General features: G+C 55.5%; 1 protein-coding gene across 1 annotated transcript; it reads left to right on the plus strand.

The window, feature by feature from the left end:
• The first annotated feature begins 2,097 nt into the window (after nucleotides 1-2,097).
• On the plus strand, nucleotides 2,098-18,665 carry ACP7 (acid phosphatase 7, tartrate resistant (putative)). Its single transcript, XM_004617290.2, has 12 exons — nucleotides 2,098-2,218; nucleotides 10,103-10,303; nucleotides 10,508-10,690; nucleotides 12,146-12,269; nucleotides 12,781-12,843; nucleotides 12,938-13,052; nucleotides 13,148-13,255; nucleotides 13,339-13,396; nucleotides 13,495-13,562; nucleotides 13,648-13,719; nucleotides 17,055-17,192; nucleotides 18,382-18,665. Exons 1-12 carry the CDS (start codon nucleotides 2,098-2,100, stop codon nucleotides 18,445-18,447), a joined length of 1,317 nt encoding a protein of 438 aa, XP_004617347.1. The 3' UTR covers nucleotides 18,448-18,665.
• The last annotated feature ends 663 nt before the right edge of the window (nucleotides 18,666-19,328 follow it).

Here is a 19,328-nt window from a genome sequence, read left to right on the forward strand (position 1 = left end):
GCACTGTTGGGTGTGTCCCCTTGCCCTCCTCCCCAAAAAAGAACAATAATCATGTCTCACCTGCTGTTCCAGGATCCCCACCCCCCCACCCCAATGCCATCTTTGATGGCACATCACAGCTTGCCAAGGCTGCCAGGGCACATTCTCACTAGCTGCCCCTTTCTCTCCCTCCGCAGACCCCAGGGCTGGAATTCATGTTCTTCTTGTTTGTCTTTTATTTTTATTGGCCCCACCCACTCAGATCACTCCTGGTGGTGCTGGCGGGGGGGGGGGGGGTATGTGGTGCGTGGGAACCCAGGTCAGCTGTGTGCAAGGCAAGAGCCTTATCAGGTAAGGAATTAGCTCCTGGAGTTCACGTTTTATTATTATTGTATATTTTATTTCTTTGGTGTTTGGTGATGCTCAGGGCTTACTCCTGACTCTGCACTCAGGAATTGCTCCTGGCAGGGCGCAGGAGGGCGGGTGGGGGAAGCATATGCGATGCCGAGCATCAAATGTGGGTCCTGAGAGTTCAAGCCAGGTGCCCTACCCGCGGTGCTGTCTCCCGGGGCTAGAGTTCATGTTTTAATGACCGGAAAATAAGAGTTGCTCGGGGCCAGGAGGGCGTCAGGTGTCTGGTTAATCCTTACCTCGGCTGGAACGTGGAAAACCTCCTTTTTGCAGGCAGGAACCCAGCAACCCGCCTAGACCCGCAGCACGGAACAGCGCTGGCCTTGGTGGAATTTCATTTTGTTTACTGGGGGGGCGGTGGGGTTCTGGGGAGGAATCTGGGGCTAAGCTTGAAGAGGGAAGCAGGGGAGAGAGGCGGAAGGCTGGAGATGGGAAGCACTGGGGGAAATTCCCGGGTCATTGGCAAGGGCCCAACACACCTGCATTCTGCCGGGCTGGGGGGTGGGGGCCCATGTCCGTGCCCTCAGGGGGCCTCCGCAGCTGTGGGGTGGGTCACCTGAGGGATAAGCCTCGCGATGAGCCTTACCTGACCGGGTGCTCACCTGGTGGCCAGCTTGGAGGTGGTGGCTGCGGCCGGCGACCTACCAAACCTTGCTGGGTGCCCCTTCCCACGCCCCGCCCCCGGGGGGGTGGGCAGGTGGGCGTGGGGCGCTCAGGACCGGCCTGACCTGTGGGACCCGGGGCCCCGGCTGTCTGGGCAGCCCGTCATCTCCAGGCGGCCGGCTCTTCCGGGGCTGGGACGGTTGTGGGCGGCCAGGAGGCTCGGGCGCCTCCAAACTCATAAATACCGCCAAGGCGCACTGTGGCCGCAGACGCGCTTTGCGTGCGAGCAGCTGGCGCCCCCGAGGGTGAGCTGGGGTCCGGGAGGGCGCCCCGCACCTCACTCCAGCTGACAACCCGCCAGTCCCCGCCCCCAACCCCAGCTGGAGCTGCTTTGCAAGGACCGGGAGGCGTGCGGGTGCAGATGGGGAGCTAGAGGGGTACCCCTGGAGCTCCGGGGGGGAGATGGGGTGAGCGACTGCAGCCAGGGTGGGATGCCCAGTCAGGTGGACTGAGCCCCCTGGTTCCTGCATGGAATTCCAGGGGGGCGGGGGCTCGGGTGGGGGCTGGGCTTTGGGGTCACTAGGATCGAAATGGAGTAGGGAGAAGGGGTTCCCTGGGGACAGGGTGGACCCCCCTGGAGTTAGGAAATGAGGTTGAAGAAATTCGGGTCATTGAGATAAGGACAGAAGGCTGGGCATGGGGTTGCCAGGAGCCACTCACCAGGAGCCCCTCCCCACCCCAACCCTTACGGAGTCTCTTGCAGCCAGAGGGAGCAGCCTGACCAGCTCCCTCCACGTCCTGGGGTGCAGCTGAATCACGGGGTGCTCACTGGCACTGCGGGGTGATGCAGCAGCCAGCACGCGCAGGAATGTTGGGAGGCGTCGCTGACTCTATGCAAAGTGCTCAGCAAACTCCGGGCGGCTGGCTGGCCGGCCGGCCGGGGCCACAAGCTCCAGCTCACAGTTCCCTTCTCTCCTCCAGCCTCAGGCCACCTGCCTCCCTGGGGACCCAGCCTGAGCCCCTGCAGCGCCTCTGAGAAAAACCTGCCCTTCCCCTCTCCTCTCCTCTCCTCTCCTCTCCTCTCCTCCCCCTCTCCCCCCCACCATGCCCCACCCTCGCCCCCCCTTGCCCTGCTGCTGTCTGCTACTGCTTTCCACCCTGGGGGCCTGGGCACGGCCGGAGCCTCCCAGCGCCCTCCCAGAACAAGTTCACTTGTCCTACCCAGGTAAGTGTCTGGGACCCCCTCCCTGAGCATTTATAGATGACCTGGTGATGTGCCCTGGAACCCCACATGGTAGGTCACGGTGGGGCCCTGGGCACTTCCCGAGCCTCAGTAGTCCACTTCCGAGCAATGGGGCTATACAGCAGGGGTGAGCTGGTTGTAGGGGAAGGGATTCGGGTGCCCTGCTGAGAGCCCCCACCTCTGTGAAGGGGTCTGATGCTGTCCTGGGCTGTGTCATTGGCTGTCTCCAGGACCTGACTGGCAGCACAGTCAACCTTAAACCTAAAGAAATGGGGCCGGAGGGGCTGGAGCGATAGCACAGCTGGTAGGGCATTTGCCTTGCACGCGGCCGACCCGAGTTCGATTCCCAGCATCCCATATGGTCCCCTGAGCACTGCCAGGGGTAATTCCTGAGTGCAGAGCCAGGAGTAACCCCTGAGCATCGCCTGGTGTGAGCCCCCCCCAAAAAAAAAAGAAATGGGGCCGGAGCGATCAAACAGCTGCTTGCCTTGCACGTGGCCAAGCCAGCTTTGATCCCTGAGCACAGAGCCAGGAATAAGCCCTGAGCACTAGCGGGTATGGGCCGAAAGAAAAAAGATGTGCCCCCCTCATCAGACCAAAGAAGGTCTGATGGTGCGGTGCCTCTACCACCAACCTGTCCCCAGACCTTCAGTAAGACTCTGGACTCAGGACCTCTGCCCCAGAGTGCCCTGGCCAAGCCACAGCGGTGCTGCTTGCCTCCGTGTGACCGTGACATGCAACTAATCCCATAGGCCTCAGTTTTCTCATCTGGAAAGTGGGGTGATTCTCCTGAGGCCACAAGTGGCAAGATTTTGCCTGGGAAGGGCCGGATGGAGATTGGCTCATGGTGGTGGTGTTTTAGTTCACTCTCTGTGGTGCTCAAAGTCACAGAGAATGCCAAGCAGCTTTAGTTTCGGGGTGTATAGTCATCTGTTTTTGTCATCTTAAAATTAAATGAGGGCATTTATAAGCATCTATCAAATCATTTCACATAAACCAGTCTGTGTTAAGGAAAATGGCATGTGTGTGTATGTTCTGAGGGGTCACACCTGGTGGTGCTCACAGGATCCTACTAGCTCAGTTTTGGGTGTGAAGGGGTCACTCTTGGTGGTGCTCAGGGGATTGTGAGGTATCAGGAATCCAAACAAAGTTTCCACCCAAAATGACATTTTTCATGGGAAAAAACCCTATCTTGTACAAAAGAAAGTTTAAGGAGAAGTGTGAATTAATGTACATCTCTGAAAGTCTCTCTCTTTTTTTTTTTTTTTGCTTTTTTTTGGGTCACACCCGGTGATGCTCAGGAGTTACTCCTGGCTCTGCACTCAGAAATTACTCCTGGCAGTGCTCGGGGGACCAAATAGGATGCTGGGAATCGAATCTGGGTTGTCCGCATGCAAGGCAAATGCCCTACCCACTGTGCTATTGCTCCAGCCCCTGAAAGTCTTTTTTTTTTTTTTTAATTGTTTTGTCTTGGGCTGGAGCGATAACACAGTGGGTAGGGCATTTGCCTCGCACGTGGCCGACCTAGGTTCGATTCCCAGCATCCCATATGGTCCCCTGAGCACCGCCAGGGGTAACTCCTGAGTGCAGAGCCAGGAGTGACCCCTGTGCCTCGCTGGGTGTGATCCAAAAAGCAAAAATAAATACATAAATAAATAAATTGTTTTGTCTTGGGGACCAGCAGTGGTCAGGGCTTCCTCCTGGCTCTGCATTCAGGAATCACTCCTGGCAGGGCTTGGAGGACCATTTGGGGGTGCTGGGAAATTAAACCTGGGCCAGCCTCTTGCAAGGCCCTACGTGTACTATCGCTCTGATCCTGAGGAGGATTTTAGTTTTTGTGGTTGCGTTTGTGTGTGTGTGTGTGTGTGTGTGTGTTACTGTTTTGCCACACTCAGCAGTGCTCAGGCCTTATTCCTGGCTTTGTGCTCAGGGATTTCCCCTGGCAGAACTTGGGCATCCCTCTGGGGTACTAGGGATCAGATCTGGGTCAGCTGCATGCACGGCAAGCGCCGGCCCTGCTGTACTCTTTCTCCGCCCCAGTACCTAGAGAAAAACCTTCCTTAGAGGTTTGTGGCTCTGCAGACTCCAAAGCCCAGGAAAGAGCTTTGGCATTTGCTGGCCAGTAACGTTGGAGCCAGTCCTTTGCCTGCAGGCCTCTGTGGAGTCAAGGACAATGAACCTTCTCAGGGAGCTGCCAGGTGACAGCCCCCAGGAGCTCACAGCATCCCTTTGTCTGGCCTCCACAGTAATTAGAACAAAGATTTTTCTCATGCAGCGGTGCTCTGACTGGGTACCTCTGCTGACCTCACATTGGCCTGAAGCAGGAGCAATTACTGTGGTTCCCATTGTACCCGTATAAACTGAGGCTCAGGGGCCCAGGGAGATGAGGGGGCTGACCCCACTCTCTGAGTCTGGAATGTAACCCGAGGCAGGTTGCCCTGGCAGTCTTGGCTCGGTTTGGGGGCCACACGCAGTAGTGCTCAGGACTTTCTCCTGGCTCTGCACTCAGGGTTCAGTCCTGTGGATGCTCAGGGGACCATAGGAGATTCCGGGGACCCAACGCGGATCAGATGTGCCGTCCCCACTGTATTCATGCTCCAGCCTTCCAGCCCTGGGCTTGGCTTTCGAAACTTTAAATGCTGTACTAACTTGAGATTTGACTGAAATTTTGCAAAAATACCCTCCCAACTCCCTTGGCCTCTTCCTAGCTTCTCCTGGGATCTCACAGCTCTGGTGGGCCATGAGTAAAACCTGGTCGTAAACAGGCCTTGTTCCAATTCTACAGTTTTCTCACTAACACCCTTTTTTTTTTCCCCCCAAGATCCAGGACAGGATTCCACGTGTGTGTGTGTGTGTGCGTGTGTGTGTGTGTGTGTGTGTGTGTGGTATGTTGTGTGTGTTAGCTTTGTTTTGGATTTTCTTCCCACACCTAGCCGTGTTCAGGAGTGGTCCTGGTTCATTGCTGGGTAGTTGTACTTGGTGGTGTTCCAGGTACCATGTGGTGTCAGGGATCAAACCCAGGGCTCCTGCCTGCAAAGCCTGCCCCCAGCCCGTTGAGCCAGCTCTCCAGTCCCTCCTATTTTTGTTATTGTTGCTTCCTGTTTAGTGAAGCAAGATTGTTTTAGTGAGGGACAGTACTAATTCATTGTTTAATATTTGGATCACAATACATGGACTTACTCCTGACTTTGTGCTCAGGGATCACTCCTGGCAGTGTTTCGGAAGCCTAATGGGGTGCTAGGGATCGAACCCAGGTCAGCCACATGCAAGGAAAATGCTCTACCTGATGTACTATTGCTCTAGCCCTAGTGATATTAGCACTGTAGCACTGTCACTGTAGCACTGTCCTCCCATTGTTCATCGATTTGCTCGAGCGGGCACCGGTAATGTCTCCACTGTGAGACTTGTTGTTACTGTTTTTGGCATATCGAATACGCCACAGGGAGCTTGCCAGGCTCTGCCGTGTGGGCGGGATACTCTTGGTAGCTTGCCGAGTGATATTAATTCTAACAAATATGTGGAATTCTCCGAAGAGAAAGACAGAGAAATCAATGGTAAAGAGTAAAGGCAGGGGCCAGAGTGATAGTACAGTGAGCTGGGCATTTGCCTTGCATGTGGCTTGACCCAGGTTCAATCCCTGGCATCCCATATGATCCCTCAAGCAGAGCCAGGAGTAATTCCTGAGTGCAGATGAAAAATCCCATAAGTCAGAGGGCCACAGCGCAAGACGAGGGTCCAACTGGGAGGACCGGGGGGCAGGGGCACAGGATGGAAACGAGGTTGGAGGGGCCCTGCTGATAGAGACGAGGGAGACGAACACCAGATCAGGGTGGGATGCTGCAAAGGAGATCCTGTGCCCTGAATGGGGGTACAGGAACCCCCAGAGTGGGGTGCCTGGGACTCCACATTGGATCCAGTTGTTGTGTCTTCCTGATCTCCCCAATTATCCCAGTTCTCAGTTGCTCCTGGTCCCACACAGGGTTTGCCTGCTGAGTGGGTCTGCAAGAAACCCTGTTTCAGGCTGATTTTGCTCGTGGTTGGAATCAAGGAGTTTGGGGAGAAGGTCACAGATATGACATCCTTCTAGCCTTCTTGCTGGTATGATGGAGGGTGGCCTTCACTGCCCCCACCCTGTGATCCCTGCTGGTCCCTTGTGCTGGATTCCTCCACTGCAGAGATTTGATTCTTCTGTTTGTTTTGGGTTGGGGCCACAGCTGCTGTGCTCAGGGCTTACTCCTGGCTCTGTGCACAGGTATCACTCAGGGCAGGGTTTGGGCAGGGGTCCATACATGAGTGGATCTCGGGTCAGATACATGCAAGACAAATACCTTAATCCCTGAGCTCTCTCTGCAGCCCCTGGAAAGCTGTTCTTTTATTTTTGGCCACACCCAGTTGTACTCAGGGATCACAGGTGGAGGGGCTCAGGGGACCATATGGGATGCCTGGGATTGAACCTGGTTGGCAAAGCAAGTGCCCTCCCCACGATATTATCTCCCCAGCCCAGTGCTGGAGCAATAGCACAGCGGGTAGGGCATTTGCCTTGCACACAGCCGACCTGGGTTCGATTCCCAGTATCCCATATGGTCCTCCGAGCACCATCAGGAGTGATTCCTGAGTGCAGAGCTAGGAGTAACCCCTGAGCATCACCGGGTATGACCCAGAAAGCAAAAACAAAACTATCTCCCTAGCCCAAGAACTTTTCTTGTTTCCTCTGTAGTTAATAAATATGTTGGGATGTAGAGGGATTGAGGGATATAGAGGGATTTGAGATTATGCAAGTCATGTTTCTCCTCCTGAAACCTTCACCCAGCATTTGTCTGTAGATTGTGTCTGCCACAGTTTTTAGCATGATGCTTGCCTAATTGTGATTCTTTTGTGCTGGTGGGGGAAGGGGGGGAATGAAGGTGGCTGTGCTGAGGATGGAGCCCAGGGCCTCAAACACGCACGCTAAGGGCTCTACCACCAAGTCACATCCCTACCTATTTGCAAGGTTTTAACTTTCCAATTCCCTTTCTCCACTTGGAATTTCACTCTAAGGAAATGATGTTTCTTTTAATACTTTGTTCCTTTCTAATTTTTTGTGGGGGTCACTCCTGGAAATGCTTTGGGAAGTGCTTTGGGGGGTTATTCCTGGAGATGCTCAGGGAACCATACGGTATTGGGGCTCAAACCCGGAACTCTTACATGCAAAGCATGAACTCCAGCCCTTTGGGCCATCCACCCATTCCCTTCTTGTTGATCTAGTGAACAGTCTATATATGTGGACATGGACTCGGGGATATTTAATTTATTCTGTGGGCTAAAAGCCAATGTAGGGTCAGAAGACGGCACAGGGGTTAAGGAGATTGCCTTGCATGAAAGTACCTGGCGGGGCTGGATCACAGCACAGCAGGTAGTGCGTTTGCCTTGCACACGGTCGACCCAGGTTCGATTCCCAGCATCCCATATGGTCCCCCGAGCACCGCCAGGAGTAATTACTGAGTGCAGAGCCAGGAATAACCCCTGTGCATCGCCCGGTGTGACCCAAAAAACAAAAAAAAAGAAAGTGACCTGGGATAGAACCCCAGCCCCCCATATGGGTCCCCCAAGCACCTTCAAGAGAATCCCTGAGCACAGAGCCAGGAATTAAACCCTGAGCACTTCCATGTGTAGTTCAACACCCCTTCCCCCCCAAAGATACACACACACACACACACACACACACACACACACACACACGCCTGGTTCTATCCCAGGTCACCATATGGGATGCTGGGAATCGAACCCGGGTCGGCGGCATGTAAGGGAAACACCCTACCCTCTGTGCTATCACTCCAGCCCCTCGCACATGTGATTTCTTGCCTTCCTTGGGCTCCGCAAGCGCCACAGCTTTCATATAACTTTATAACTGCTTTCCTTCGTTCTCAGGGCCATGTCTGGTGGTGCCCAGGGACCACTCCCAGCTCTGTGCTGGAGGGTTCCCCAGATGGTGCTTAGGGGACCACCTGCTATCCAGTGTCCCACCCAGGCCCCTGCGCGCAGAGCCTGTGCCCAGCCTATCCCACTGTCTCCCTGGCCCTGACATTCTGATTTTCGCCTAGCCTCAGGGTGTATTCTGGCCTCCCTCAGCCTGACTCATAACTTTTGTTTTGTTTGGGGGGCCACACCCGGAGGTGTTCAGGCCTTCCTCCTGGCTCTGTGCTCAGGGATCCCTCCGGTGTCACCGAGGGATACCGGCGATTGAACCCCATGGGCTGCGTGCCAGGCAAACACCCTGCCTGTATGCTATCTCTCTGGCCCATTCTGGTCAGTGTTTTCATCTAACTCTCTATTTTATAGTTGGAAGGGCCATGCCACCAAGTACTCAAGTCTACTAGTGCTCAGGCCACGCCTCAGGGCACGTGATCCCCACCCTATGATAGAAGCAGGGGAACATACCGTGTCAGGGATGGAACTCAGGCCTCATGCATGGCAGTTGCTCGTTCTGCCATTCAAGCTACATTCCCAGCCCCAAAAGTGTTGGGAACATTATTAACTGAGGAGCTATCCCTACACGGCTGGATTCGCAGGAAGTTCCCTCTGCTCCCTGAAAGTTAAGCACCCCGGAGTCTAAGAGGTACCAGATGTGGTAGCAGGGGAACTGCTTCCTGGGGGGCTCTCCTTTGAGACATCGGGTGGGCCTCCAGCACCCTATACTTGTCACATCTCCTGCTGCTTCATTCCTGACAGCAGCCCTCGTCCCTGTGCCTCAATCTCCTAAGTCCAGACAATGTGTGAGAAAGCTGGACCCATATCCGTTCACAGGATATAGTGGACGTGAAAGAATCCACCCTGCCTGGGAAAAGGAGAGGGAGTGGGGGAGGGAGAGGGAGAGGGGGGGAAGTGATGGGGGGGTAGAAACTGGGGAGGGAAACAGAACATTGGTGCTGGGAAATGTACACTGGTGGAGGGATGGGTGTTAGAACACCGTATGTTGAAACCCAATCACGAACAGCTTTGTAATGGGCTATCTCACGGTGATTCAATAAAAAAATTGAAAAAAAAAACCCACCCTCCCAGGGGCTGAAGAGGAGATAGCACCAGGATTAAGGCACTTGCCCTGCATATGACCAACCCTAGTTAGATCTCCCATTATGCAGAATTTCCCTGAGCACTGCCATTAGTGATTCTTGAGCACAGAGCCAGGAGGAAGCCCTGAGCACCATAAGATGTGATTCCACCCGTTGTCAGCCTCCACCCAAGATGGAGTCTACCCACTGTCATCCCCTCTGCAGTCCTGGCCTGCTCATTAGGAGTCACGAGCGAGAAAGGGGCTTTCATTAGGGGCTTTCATTCTTGTGTGAAGGTCATCAAGTGGCACAGCCCAAAGGGAGGGTCGTGTCTCTTCCACACCCCCAGCCACGCGGTCCTGCCCTCAAGGGACATCCTCCTTCGTCCGTGTCTATGGTGGACCTCAACATTACTAAACCACACCTCTCCGTGGAGCCTGTGCCATGGGCTCCTCCACCAGGTCCCAGACATCTTGAGGGTTCCAGTTCCAAGATCAGGAAACCGAGGTGGGGTCTGAGAGTTAGTATAGCAGGCAGGGCGCTTGCCTTGCATGCGGATGACCCAGGTTTAATCCCTGCCAGCCCATAGGGTCCCCCAAGCCCTCCGGAAGTGATCCCTGAGCACAGATCCAGGAGGAAGCCGTGAGCACAGCTTGACTTCCTCCCAGAGAAGCAGCGTGCCCGGCACTGGGCTCTATAAAACCTGGCAGCTGCGGAACCCTAATCACTGATGACTGGTTAAGAGCGCCCCACTCACCCGTTAGGACCCCCGCCTTGCTCATCAGACCCACACCTGCCCTGCCCAGGTACCTCAACGTCTCTGTCCCTTCCTCCCCAGGGGAGCCAGGCTCCATGACTGTCACCTGGACCACCTGGGTCCCCACCCGCTCCGAGGTACAGTTCGGCACGCAGCTCTCGGGGCCGCTGTTCCTGCGGGCACAGGGCACCGCCAGCCCCTTTGTGGACGGGGGGATTCTTCGGCGGAAGCTCTACATCCACCGGGTCACGCTGCGGGGGCTGCTGCCTGGAGCCCAGTATGGTGAGAGGTTCGAGGTGGGGCTGTGGGGGATGGGGCGGGGGGCAGGGTGAGGACTGGGAGGTGGCTGAGAAGGGGCACAGGGAAGGCAGCTCGGGCTGGGCTACTCTGGCCATTGCAGGGGTGAGGATGGGTGGAGGTAGGGGTCCATGGGGGGAGACCCCCTGGGCACCCCTCATGGTGACCGTCCCTTTGTTTGTCCCTCAGTGTACCGCTGTGGCAGCCCTCAAGGTTGGAGCCGCCGGTTCCGCTTCAGGGCCCTGAAGCGAGGGACCCAGTGGAGCCCCCGGCTGGCTGTGTTCGGGGACCTGGGGGCTGACAACCCCAAGGCCCTCCCGAGGCTGCGCCGGGACACCCAGCAGGGCCTGTATGATGCCGTTCTCCACGTGGGTGAGGCTTGGACACGGATACGGCTGGAGGTGGGGGAGAGTTGAGGGGCATCGGGGTGGCAGTGCCAGGACTGTGGAGGGGATAGGACTGGCCCTGGGGGGTCGCAGGTGACACTGGCTTCATCATATCATAGTTGCAAGTTTAGACCAGGTTTTTTTTTTTCTATTTTTCTTTTTGGGTCACACCTGGCAATGCACAGGGGTTACTCCTGGCTCTGCACTCAGGAATCATCCTGGAAGTGCTCAGAGGACCATATGGGATGCTGGGAATCGAACCCCGGTCAGCTGCTGCGTGCAAGGCAAACGCCCTACCCGCTGAGCTATTGCTCCAGACCCTAGACCAGTTTTTATTTATTTATTTATTTAACGAAAAAGTGGGGAGTGGTCATTATGTGAACCCTTTCTGGGGGGATGGCTATGTGATGTCAGGAAACAAAGGGGATCCTATCCTGGTGGTTCTCAGCCAACCAGGCCACAGTTCAACGTGAGGGTCCAGTAATGTGGGCCTGGAGGTCACCTGGGCCTCCCCAGGGGGAATCTGGGGCTGCTTTCAGTGGTGCTGGGAAACCATGTGTTGTTGGGAAGCAAACCAGGTCAACCCACGCCAGGCATCGGCCTTAGCTATTCCATCATCCAGCACACCTTCTATTTTTTTTATTTTCCCCAATTGTGCTGGTGTTACTTAAGAACAAGTGTGATGATTATTCAGTAGTGGCTCAGGAGTGCCAGGCATGTGGGCATCCTGGATTCACTTTCCAGTACCTCAGGATCCCCAAACATCATCAGGAACACCAAGCAGGATTAGTCCCTGACTGCCAGGTGTGACCCCCAAATCACTGCTCCACCCTCCAAAACAGTTGGCTGCATTGCTGGCGTCTGGTTGACCAGATACCCGGCGAACGTCCCAAGCTGACAGCAGCGGGCACTGGTTCTCCCTCTGTTGTTGCTTCCAGGGCTTTGATGCGTTCAGCACTCAACAGGCTGCTGGACCCTTTGACTGTCCACCCTGCCTCAGTGGTTTGGGGGAATGATCCCTGAGTCTTCATTCCCCAGCTCTGAGACTTTGGGCAAACTTGGAAGCCTCCCAGGCCACAGGCCCCGCCGCTGCAGCGAGGAGGGCAGTAGCACCCCACTCCTGCCGGGCTTTGAGGATTCAGGGTGTGGAGCGTGGAGCTGTGCCTGGTCCAAAACAGGACCAAGAGACGTCAGTCTCATGCGACGGGAGGGGACAGGGCCGGGGGAGACGGGGTCTGGCTAGACGGTAAAGGAAACCAGCAGCGTCCTGAGGGGTCCAAAGGCAGCAGAAGTGCAGGGAAGGGTTCCAGGTGCCCAGGCTGGTAGGCAAGAGGCATTGGAGACCCCCCCACCATGGGTTCATACAGCCACACCCCCCTACCCAAGCAGCCAGCTCTGTCCTTTCAGGGTCCTCACTTTCTCTCGGCACCCCACCCCCCAGGAGACTTTGCCTACAACATGGATCAGGACAATGGCCGCGTCGGGGACAGGTTCATGCGGCTCATCGAACCCGTGGCAGCCAGTCTGCCCTACATGACGTGCCCTGGCAACCACGAGGAACGCTAGTAAGGGCCGGGGGCTGTGGGGGTAGGAGGTCCCTAAAAGTCAATACATCGTTCTTGGTGTCTCACCTTAGCCCCTTCAGACTCAACTGAGGGAGGGAAGAAGAGAGTAGGGGAGAGGAGAGGAGAGGAGAGGAGAGGAGAGGAGAGGAGAGGAGAGGAGAGGAGAGGAGAGGAGAGGAGAGGAGAGGAGAGGAGAGGAGAGGAGAGGAGAGGAGAGGAGAGGAGAGGAGAGGAGAGGAGAGGAGAGGAGAGGAGAGGAGAGGAGAGGAGAGGAGAGGAGAGGAGAGGAGAGGAGAGGAGGAGTTGAGAGGGGAGAGGAGGGGAGGGGAAGGGAGAGGAGGGGAGGGGAAGGGAGAGGAGGGGAGGGGAAGGGAGAGGAGGGGAGGGGAGAGAAGAGGCGTGGAGAGGAGAGGAGGGAAGGGGAGGGAAAAGAAGGGAAGGGAGGGACTCACATGCTGGGTCTAAGCGAAGGAAGATGGGGTTCCCGATTCTTTCGTTCTCTTTGTTCTAGCAACTTCTCCAACTACAAGGCTCGCTTCAGTATGCCAGGGGACACTGAAGGCCTGTGGTACAGGTAACCCGGGGCCAGGGTGGGGGTGTTGGGGCCCCGCCTTCATCCCCAAAGCGGAGACCCTCACTCTGGACCCCCGCCCTTGGACCTCTCGCAGCTGGGACGTGGGTCCTGCACACATCATCTCCTTCTCCACCGAGGTCTACTTCTTCCTCCACTACGGCCGCCACTTGGTAGAGAAGCAGTTTCAGTGGCTGGAGAGAGATCTCCAGGTAACCGGGAAGCGGGGGTTCCTCCCCTGGCCTCGCCCCACCTACTCCCCCCACCCACCCTGGGGGCTCCTCCTCACCCTGGGCCCCCTCTCTAGAAAGCCAACAAGAACCGGGCTGCCCGCCCGTGGCTCATCACCATGGGCCACCGACCCATGTACTGCTCCAATCTGGATCTGGACGACTGCACGCGCCACGAGAGCAAGGTGAGGGCCCTCCCCGCGCGGGGCCCGGGGCCAGAGGGGCAGCCTGGCTCACCCCAGCCGCTCCTCCCTGCCCGTCTGCCCAGGTACGCAAAGGCCTTCGGGGAAAGCTGTATGGGCTGGAGGATCTTTTCTACAAATACGGTGAGTGATTCCCCCTGCCACGCCCCACGCTCCCCCCCCACCCCCCGCCCTCCAGCTCTCCCACCCCAGGGCCTCACCCCTACTCCGCTCTGTCTCAGGGGTCGACCTACAGCTGTGGGCCCACGAACACTCTTATGAACGGCTATGGCCGATTTACAACTACCAGGTGAGGCTTTGGGCCGGTGGGAGCGAGTGCAGATCAGACCCAGATGTGACCTATGTGACACGGCCCCACCCTGTCCCCTCCGCAGGTATTCAATGGCAGTCGGGAGATGCCATATACCAACCCCCGAGGCCCCGTGCACATCATCACAGGATCTGCCGTGAGTGGGGCACGGAGTGGGGTCTCGCTCGCTGCCTCCCTTGGGGGCCTTTGTTCTCCCTGCTTCCAGCCATGCCTGAAGCAGGCCCATTGCACAGATGCAAACACAGAGGCTCTGCTAGTCGCACACCTAGTTTGAGGTCACTGGGCCACTAAGTGGCAGGGGTGGAGCTGGCCCAGGTCTAATGAACGGATCCAAGGTCTGAGGCTTTGTTTGATTTATTTATTTTATTTCTTTATTGACTTTTTGGGTCACCTCTGGCGATGCTCAGGCGTTAATCCTGGCTCTGCACTCAGAAATTACTCCTGGTATTCTTGGGGGACCCTATGGGATGCCAGGGATTGAACCTAGGTCAGCCATGCCCTCCCTGCTGTGTCATCACTCTGGCCCCATTGTTGTTTTATTTTTTGAAAGATGTTATTAATACTCTCTTGTTTGCTTTAGAGCCACACCTGGTGGTGTTCAGGGTTTACTCCTGACTCTTGGCAGGGCTCAGTGGACCATATAGGATACTGGTGATCGAATCTGGGTCGCCCGCACGCAAGGCAAGCGTCCTGCCCGCTGTGCTATCCCTCCAGCGCTTGCAGGGAGAGAGAGAGAGAGAGACGTACCACACACATCGCACATGTCCCATCTCTCCCCAAACACTCACTGGCTCATTTCCCCACCTCCCTGCAGCCTCCATCCCTGCTGCGTTCTGATGGGAACTTGGTTTCCTTCCTGCCTCCTTGATTGATTCATTAGACCCCACCCCTCAAAGGGAGCACTATCTCTCTGGCCCCATTTATTCGGTCAGTGAGTTATTGATTCATACTGGTGCGCGCTCCTGGGTCATTGACTGGATTCTGCGGGTCCTAATCTGGTGCTGCTGTGATTCAGACTGTTGCTTGGTCTGTTCCAGTTTGGGCTGTTGGAAGGCTCGTTGAGGCAGCTCATGCGTCCTGCCAACATGCCTGGGTGGTTTTGCCAGCCCTGCCTTCATTTGGGGGCCCTTCTGCCAGGTGTGAGGTTGATGGGGATGGAGGGAGGGTTTTTTTCTTCGTCGTCATGGGGGCCCACCAGGGTTCCATTTGATGGTGCTTGGGAGACTAAGGTGCCAGGCTGAAACCCAGGGCCTTGAGCATGTCATGCATGTGCTCCTGCCCTTTGAACTCTCTCCCTGGCCCCAAGGCTGGCGTTTAAAGATGAGGCTCACACATTAGTAAGAACCACTCATGATTGGAAGTCAAACGGTACAGTGGCAGGAGGTGGACACCGGCCCTCCACACCACTTCCTAGCCCTGCACTCAGTTGTCACATTTCTTGGGTGGTCTTTTAAAAATTATGTTTAGGGCCGGAAACGCCCCCACCCGCACCCCCCAAAATGGAGATAGATAGATAAGACTCACAGTTCGAGTTCCCTGGAGCAAATAATGGTTTTTCTTTTTCTTCTCTCTTTTTTTTTTTTTAGTTTTGGGGTCACTCCCAGCAATGCTCAGGAGTCAGTCCTGGTTATTCTGCATGCAGGAATTACTCCTGGCAGTGCTCGGGGAAACGTATGGGTTACCAGGGATTGAACCCAGATTGGCGCCAGCAAAGCAAGCACCTTACCCTCTGTACTGCGGCTCCAATCTCAACAAATAATGAATGAGAGCTCCTTTTACCCAGAGGCAGTTGGTCCTTTTTCTCATCCTTTACAGCATACCTTTGTTTGTTTGTTTTTTGTAATTGAAGTACAGTGAGAGAAAGTTGTTGATGATTGAGTCTCAGTCATACATACAGTGTTCCAACACCCACGTCTTCTGCCAGCGTACATTTCCCACCACAAATGTCCCGTTCCCTTCCACCTTTATTTTTAATGTCTCCATCTCTTCCCTCTGTTGCTGTTTTGATTCAACTCCCCCATCCCCGCCCTCCCCACTCCTTGCTTGTGGCCCTCCTTGAGGTTGGTCCTTATTCTTGTGGTGTTTGCACATGTCTGGCTTCAGGACACCCCAAAATGGCACTCAGCTTGGAGGGAGGTACCAAAGCTGGATCTCAGGCCTCCAGCGCACAAGGTGCCTTTTCATTGAAATACTGAGATCTAAAGAACAGTAAATCACCAACAGATGCCCCTGTAATCTTTTGAGGGACATTCTTACTTTCTCACTGTAAAATAATGGCAGTTGAGGAGTTAACATTGATAATATACTATCATCTAGTCTACCAGCTCTTTCCAATTTAACCAATTGTCATGTTGTTTACATCAAAGATTGATTGATCGATTGATTTTTGCCAGCCCCGGAGCTAGTTCCCATTTTTTCTTTTTTTTTTTCTTTGCTTCCTTTAGTCAGAAACCCATCCCTGCTCTTTCTTCATTCTATGACTTTGAAAATCTCCAAGTTCATAGCATATTGATTTTGTAGAATATCCCTCAATAATTTCAGGGAGTCAATCTGAAGCATGCGCCTAATTAGGTTGAAGTTACTACGCTTTTTTTTTTTTTGGTGAAAACACACAAAAGCACTACCCTGTGCTTCTAAGTGCCTCCTGCTGGGTGACCCCTGAACCCCTGTGAGCCTTAGTTTCCCACGGGGGCACAGCTCATTGCTCCTGATGTGCTTTGGGGTCACTTGCTTCCCTGTCCTGTGCTGGCCCCTGCAAACCAGCTGCTCTCCTGTCACCTCTGAAATTAACAGATGCTTGTTAGTTTCCTGTTGGTAATTAACTAGCCTCTCCCCAGAGATGCTTAGGGACCGTGCAAATTTCCTTTCTTTCTGCCACCCATGGCTGAAAACTGACTCTCTAGCTCCTCCTCCTCGGCTCCTGTGGCCCGGCTTCCTATTGCAGGGATAGGCCCTTGCCCCAGCCCCCAAGCCAGGCCAGGGAGGTGGTGGGGTGGGTAGCAGGGGGTGGTGTCATTTTAAAAGACTCCTAGGAAGGTCTACTGCTAGCCAGACTGGTGACCAACTGATTTCTTTGATTTGGTTTCTGAGAAATCGCATCTTCCCCTTCTCAATACTTCTGAGCCCTCTTTCTGGATAAAGGCGCATTGTGGTGGCCACACCATCATTTATTTAACTCATCCTACCGCCACGGTGGTTTTTTTTTTTTTTTTGAGGGGGGAGGCTTCCACCTCAGGCCTTCTATAGACACTTCTGCCGTCAGAGTCTTGTACAGGCAGCCATGTGGTTTTCCAAACGTCAATGTCAAGGGTCGGGGAAAGGCTTGGTGGGTCCGACGAGCCTCTCATGAGCGCTAAGGAGGTCAAGCCGTAGCAGCTTGGCCGTCCCTGGGGACAGTGGGGTTCTGCTGCCCTGAAGAAGCTTCCACTATCCATCAGGGTGGCCCCCACGGTGAGCCTCTTTGTCCGGCAGGGCTGCGAGGAGCGGCTGACCCCCTTTGTCATCTTCCCCCGGCCCTGGAGTGCAGTGCGTGTGAAGGAATACGGGTACACGCGGCTACACATCCTCAACGGGACCCATGTCCACATCCAGCAGGTGTCTGATGACCAGGTCAGGAGGGGCGGCCGAGGAGGTTAAACATGCAGCCCAGCGCCTGGGTTCCAGCTCTTACCTGCACTCACCTTAATTATTATGTATGTGTGTTTTGGGGTGGAGGGAGGTTAGGTCACAGGCAGCAGTGCTCAGGGGCTATACCTGACCCTGTGCTCAGGAGTGACCCTTGACAGCTTAGGGCATCCTGTGCAGTGCTGGGGATCAAACGGGTCAGCCGAGTCAGAGTAACAGCACAGCGGGTAGGGCGTTTGCCTTGCACGCGGCCAACCCAAGTTCGATCCCCAGCATCCCATAGGGTCCCCCGAGCATCACCAGGAGTAATTCCTGAGCGCAGAGCCAGGAGTGACCCCTGAGCATCCCCAGGCGTGGCCCCCAAACAAACACAAAAGCCAACGACTGGGGTCAGCCACATGCAAGGCAAGTGCCTTAACTATCTGGACTAATCTTTGGTCAATGCTGCTGTTTGTGTTTTTGCCCCCACCTGAGAGTGCTCAGGGGTGCCTTCGAGCTTGGGGATGCTCCCAGAGGGGCTCGGGGGACCTTGCAGGGCTGAAGCCTGGGGTGATGCAAAGCCAGTGCTCCAGCCCTAAGCCATCGCCCAGCTCCAGACACGCTCTGTATTTCAAATAATTGGCTTTGATGGCCCGAAGATCTGGTGCTCCAGGGCCCGGCTTTGGCACGCCTGATGTCATTGGGTGCCCCTGGGTTTTGGAACACAGAAGATAGCTCCCAAGTCAGCCCCGTGCCAAGGCTGATGGACGGTGGCCACCCAGTCATGTCCCCACAATATCAAAAGAGGTAGGGACTGTGACTGTCATTGCCACTCTTCAGATGGAGAAAAGTAAGGCTCAGAGAGGTCAGTGCACTCTCCCAAGGCACACAGCACTTAAACTGCTCTCTGTGTGGACTTTCATATCTGTGTGTATGTGTGTGTATGTGTGAGTGAGAGAGACAGAGAAAGACTGTGTGTGTGCGTGAATGTGTGTGTGTGTGTGTTGTTTTGTTGGTTTGGGAGCCGCACCAGGCTGTGGTCAGGACATATTTCAGGGCCTCTGGGGACCATATGAATGCCGGGACTTGAACCTGGGTGGGCAGAGAGCAAGGGCAGTGTCCTGCCTGCTGGACTATGGCTCTGACCCGAGTCTGGGCTCTCGCCCCTCACGGCCTTCTCTTTTCCCCTTTGCAGGATGGGAAGATTGTGGACGACATCTGGGTGGTGAGACCACTGCAGGGCCGGATGTTGTACCTCTAGAGACGAGGGGTCCCCTGTGTGACGGACCCAGCCTTGCTGCCCGGGCGGGTGTGAGAAGCACCGCCAGGCCCAGCTGGGAGCTAGGGCGGGGCCCTGACTCCCCTGGAGGCCCTGTGCGTGCGTGCGTGCGGGGTGCAAGCTGGAGCAGCTGTCCCCCACCAGAGAAGTGGGGGTCCCCGCTGACTGTTGGGACCATCCAGAGTGACCGAGTGACACGGGGCAGGTCCCGGGTGGCACCCACTGGGTGCGGTGCCCTGGGCCTCGGGAATAAAGACACATTCCGCTGTGGTTCCTGGACTCTGCCATTTCCTGCCGAGGCCCGTGGGGCCGTCTCCTCCTGCTCCACCCTTGGGACCCAGGACCTAGTGAGGGTGTGACACAGTGATACAGCACTCCAACAGGGGACAAGACAGGGCCCCATATCCCACCCGCACAGCCTGCGGCCTGGCTGACAAGCAGCTCCTAGCCACGTGCTCCCTCATTCTTCTCCCTCCTCCCTCCCCCTCATCCTTCATTATTTAGCCCAGATTTATTTTCCTTTCTTTTGCATTTTTTTTGTTTGTTTTTAGTCTGGCAGTGCTCAGGGGTTACTCCTGGCTCAGCACTCAGGAATCACTCCTGGTGGTACTCCAGGGACCGTTTGGATGCCACGGATCCAATTCAGGTTGACCATATGCAAGGCAAACACCCTACCCACGGCTATCTCTCTGGGCCCTCAGCCTGGATATCTCAGGTGTCCACCTTGTGTCCGCTGGGCCCCACCCCACCCAATACTACAGGCAGCACCCCAGATCTCTGCCCTCACAGGGCTCATGCTCCCTTCGGCATATTAAAAGCCCACACCACTCAGGGTCAAGGGTGATCAGTGCTTTGAAAAATGG

The sequence above is a fragment of the Sorex araneus genome, chromosome 8 (genome assembly GCF_027595985.1).
Source record: "Sorex araneus isolate mSorAra2 chromosome 8, mSorAra2.pri, whole genome shotgun sequence".
Classification (NCBI taxonomy): domain Eukaryota; kingdom Metazoa; phylum Chordata; class Mammalia; order Eulipotyphla; family Soricidae; genus Sorex; species Sorex araneus.

What these genes read in the sequence shown, in the direction of transcription:
- ACP7 (XM_004617290.2), top strand. Translation starts at nt 2,098, where the DNA reads ATGCCCCACCCTCGCCCCCCCTTGCCCTGCTGCTGTCTGCTACTGCTT. An exon ending in GCTGCCTGGAGCCCAGTATG is followed by an intron (nt 10,304 to 10,507) that starts GTGAGAGGTTCG and finishes TTTGTCCCTCAG; the next exon opens with TGTACCGCTGTGGCAGCCCT. An exon ending in AGCAGGTGTCTGATGACCAG is followed by an intron (nt 17,193 to 18,381) that starts GTCAGGAGGGGC and finishes TCCCCTTTGCAG; the next exon opens with GATGGGAAGATTGTGGACGA.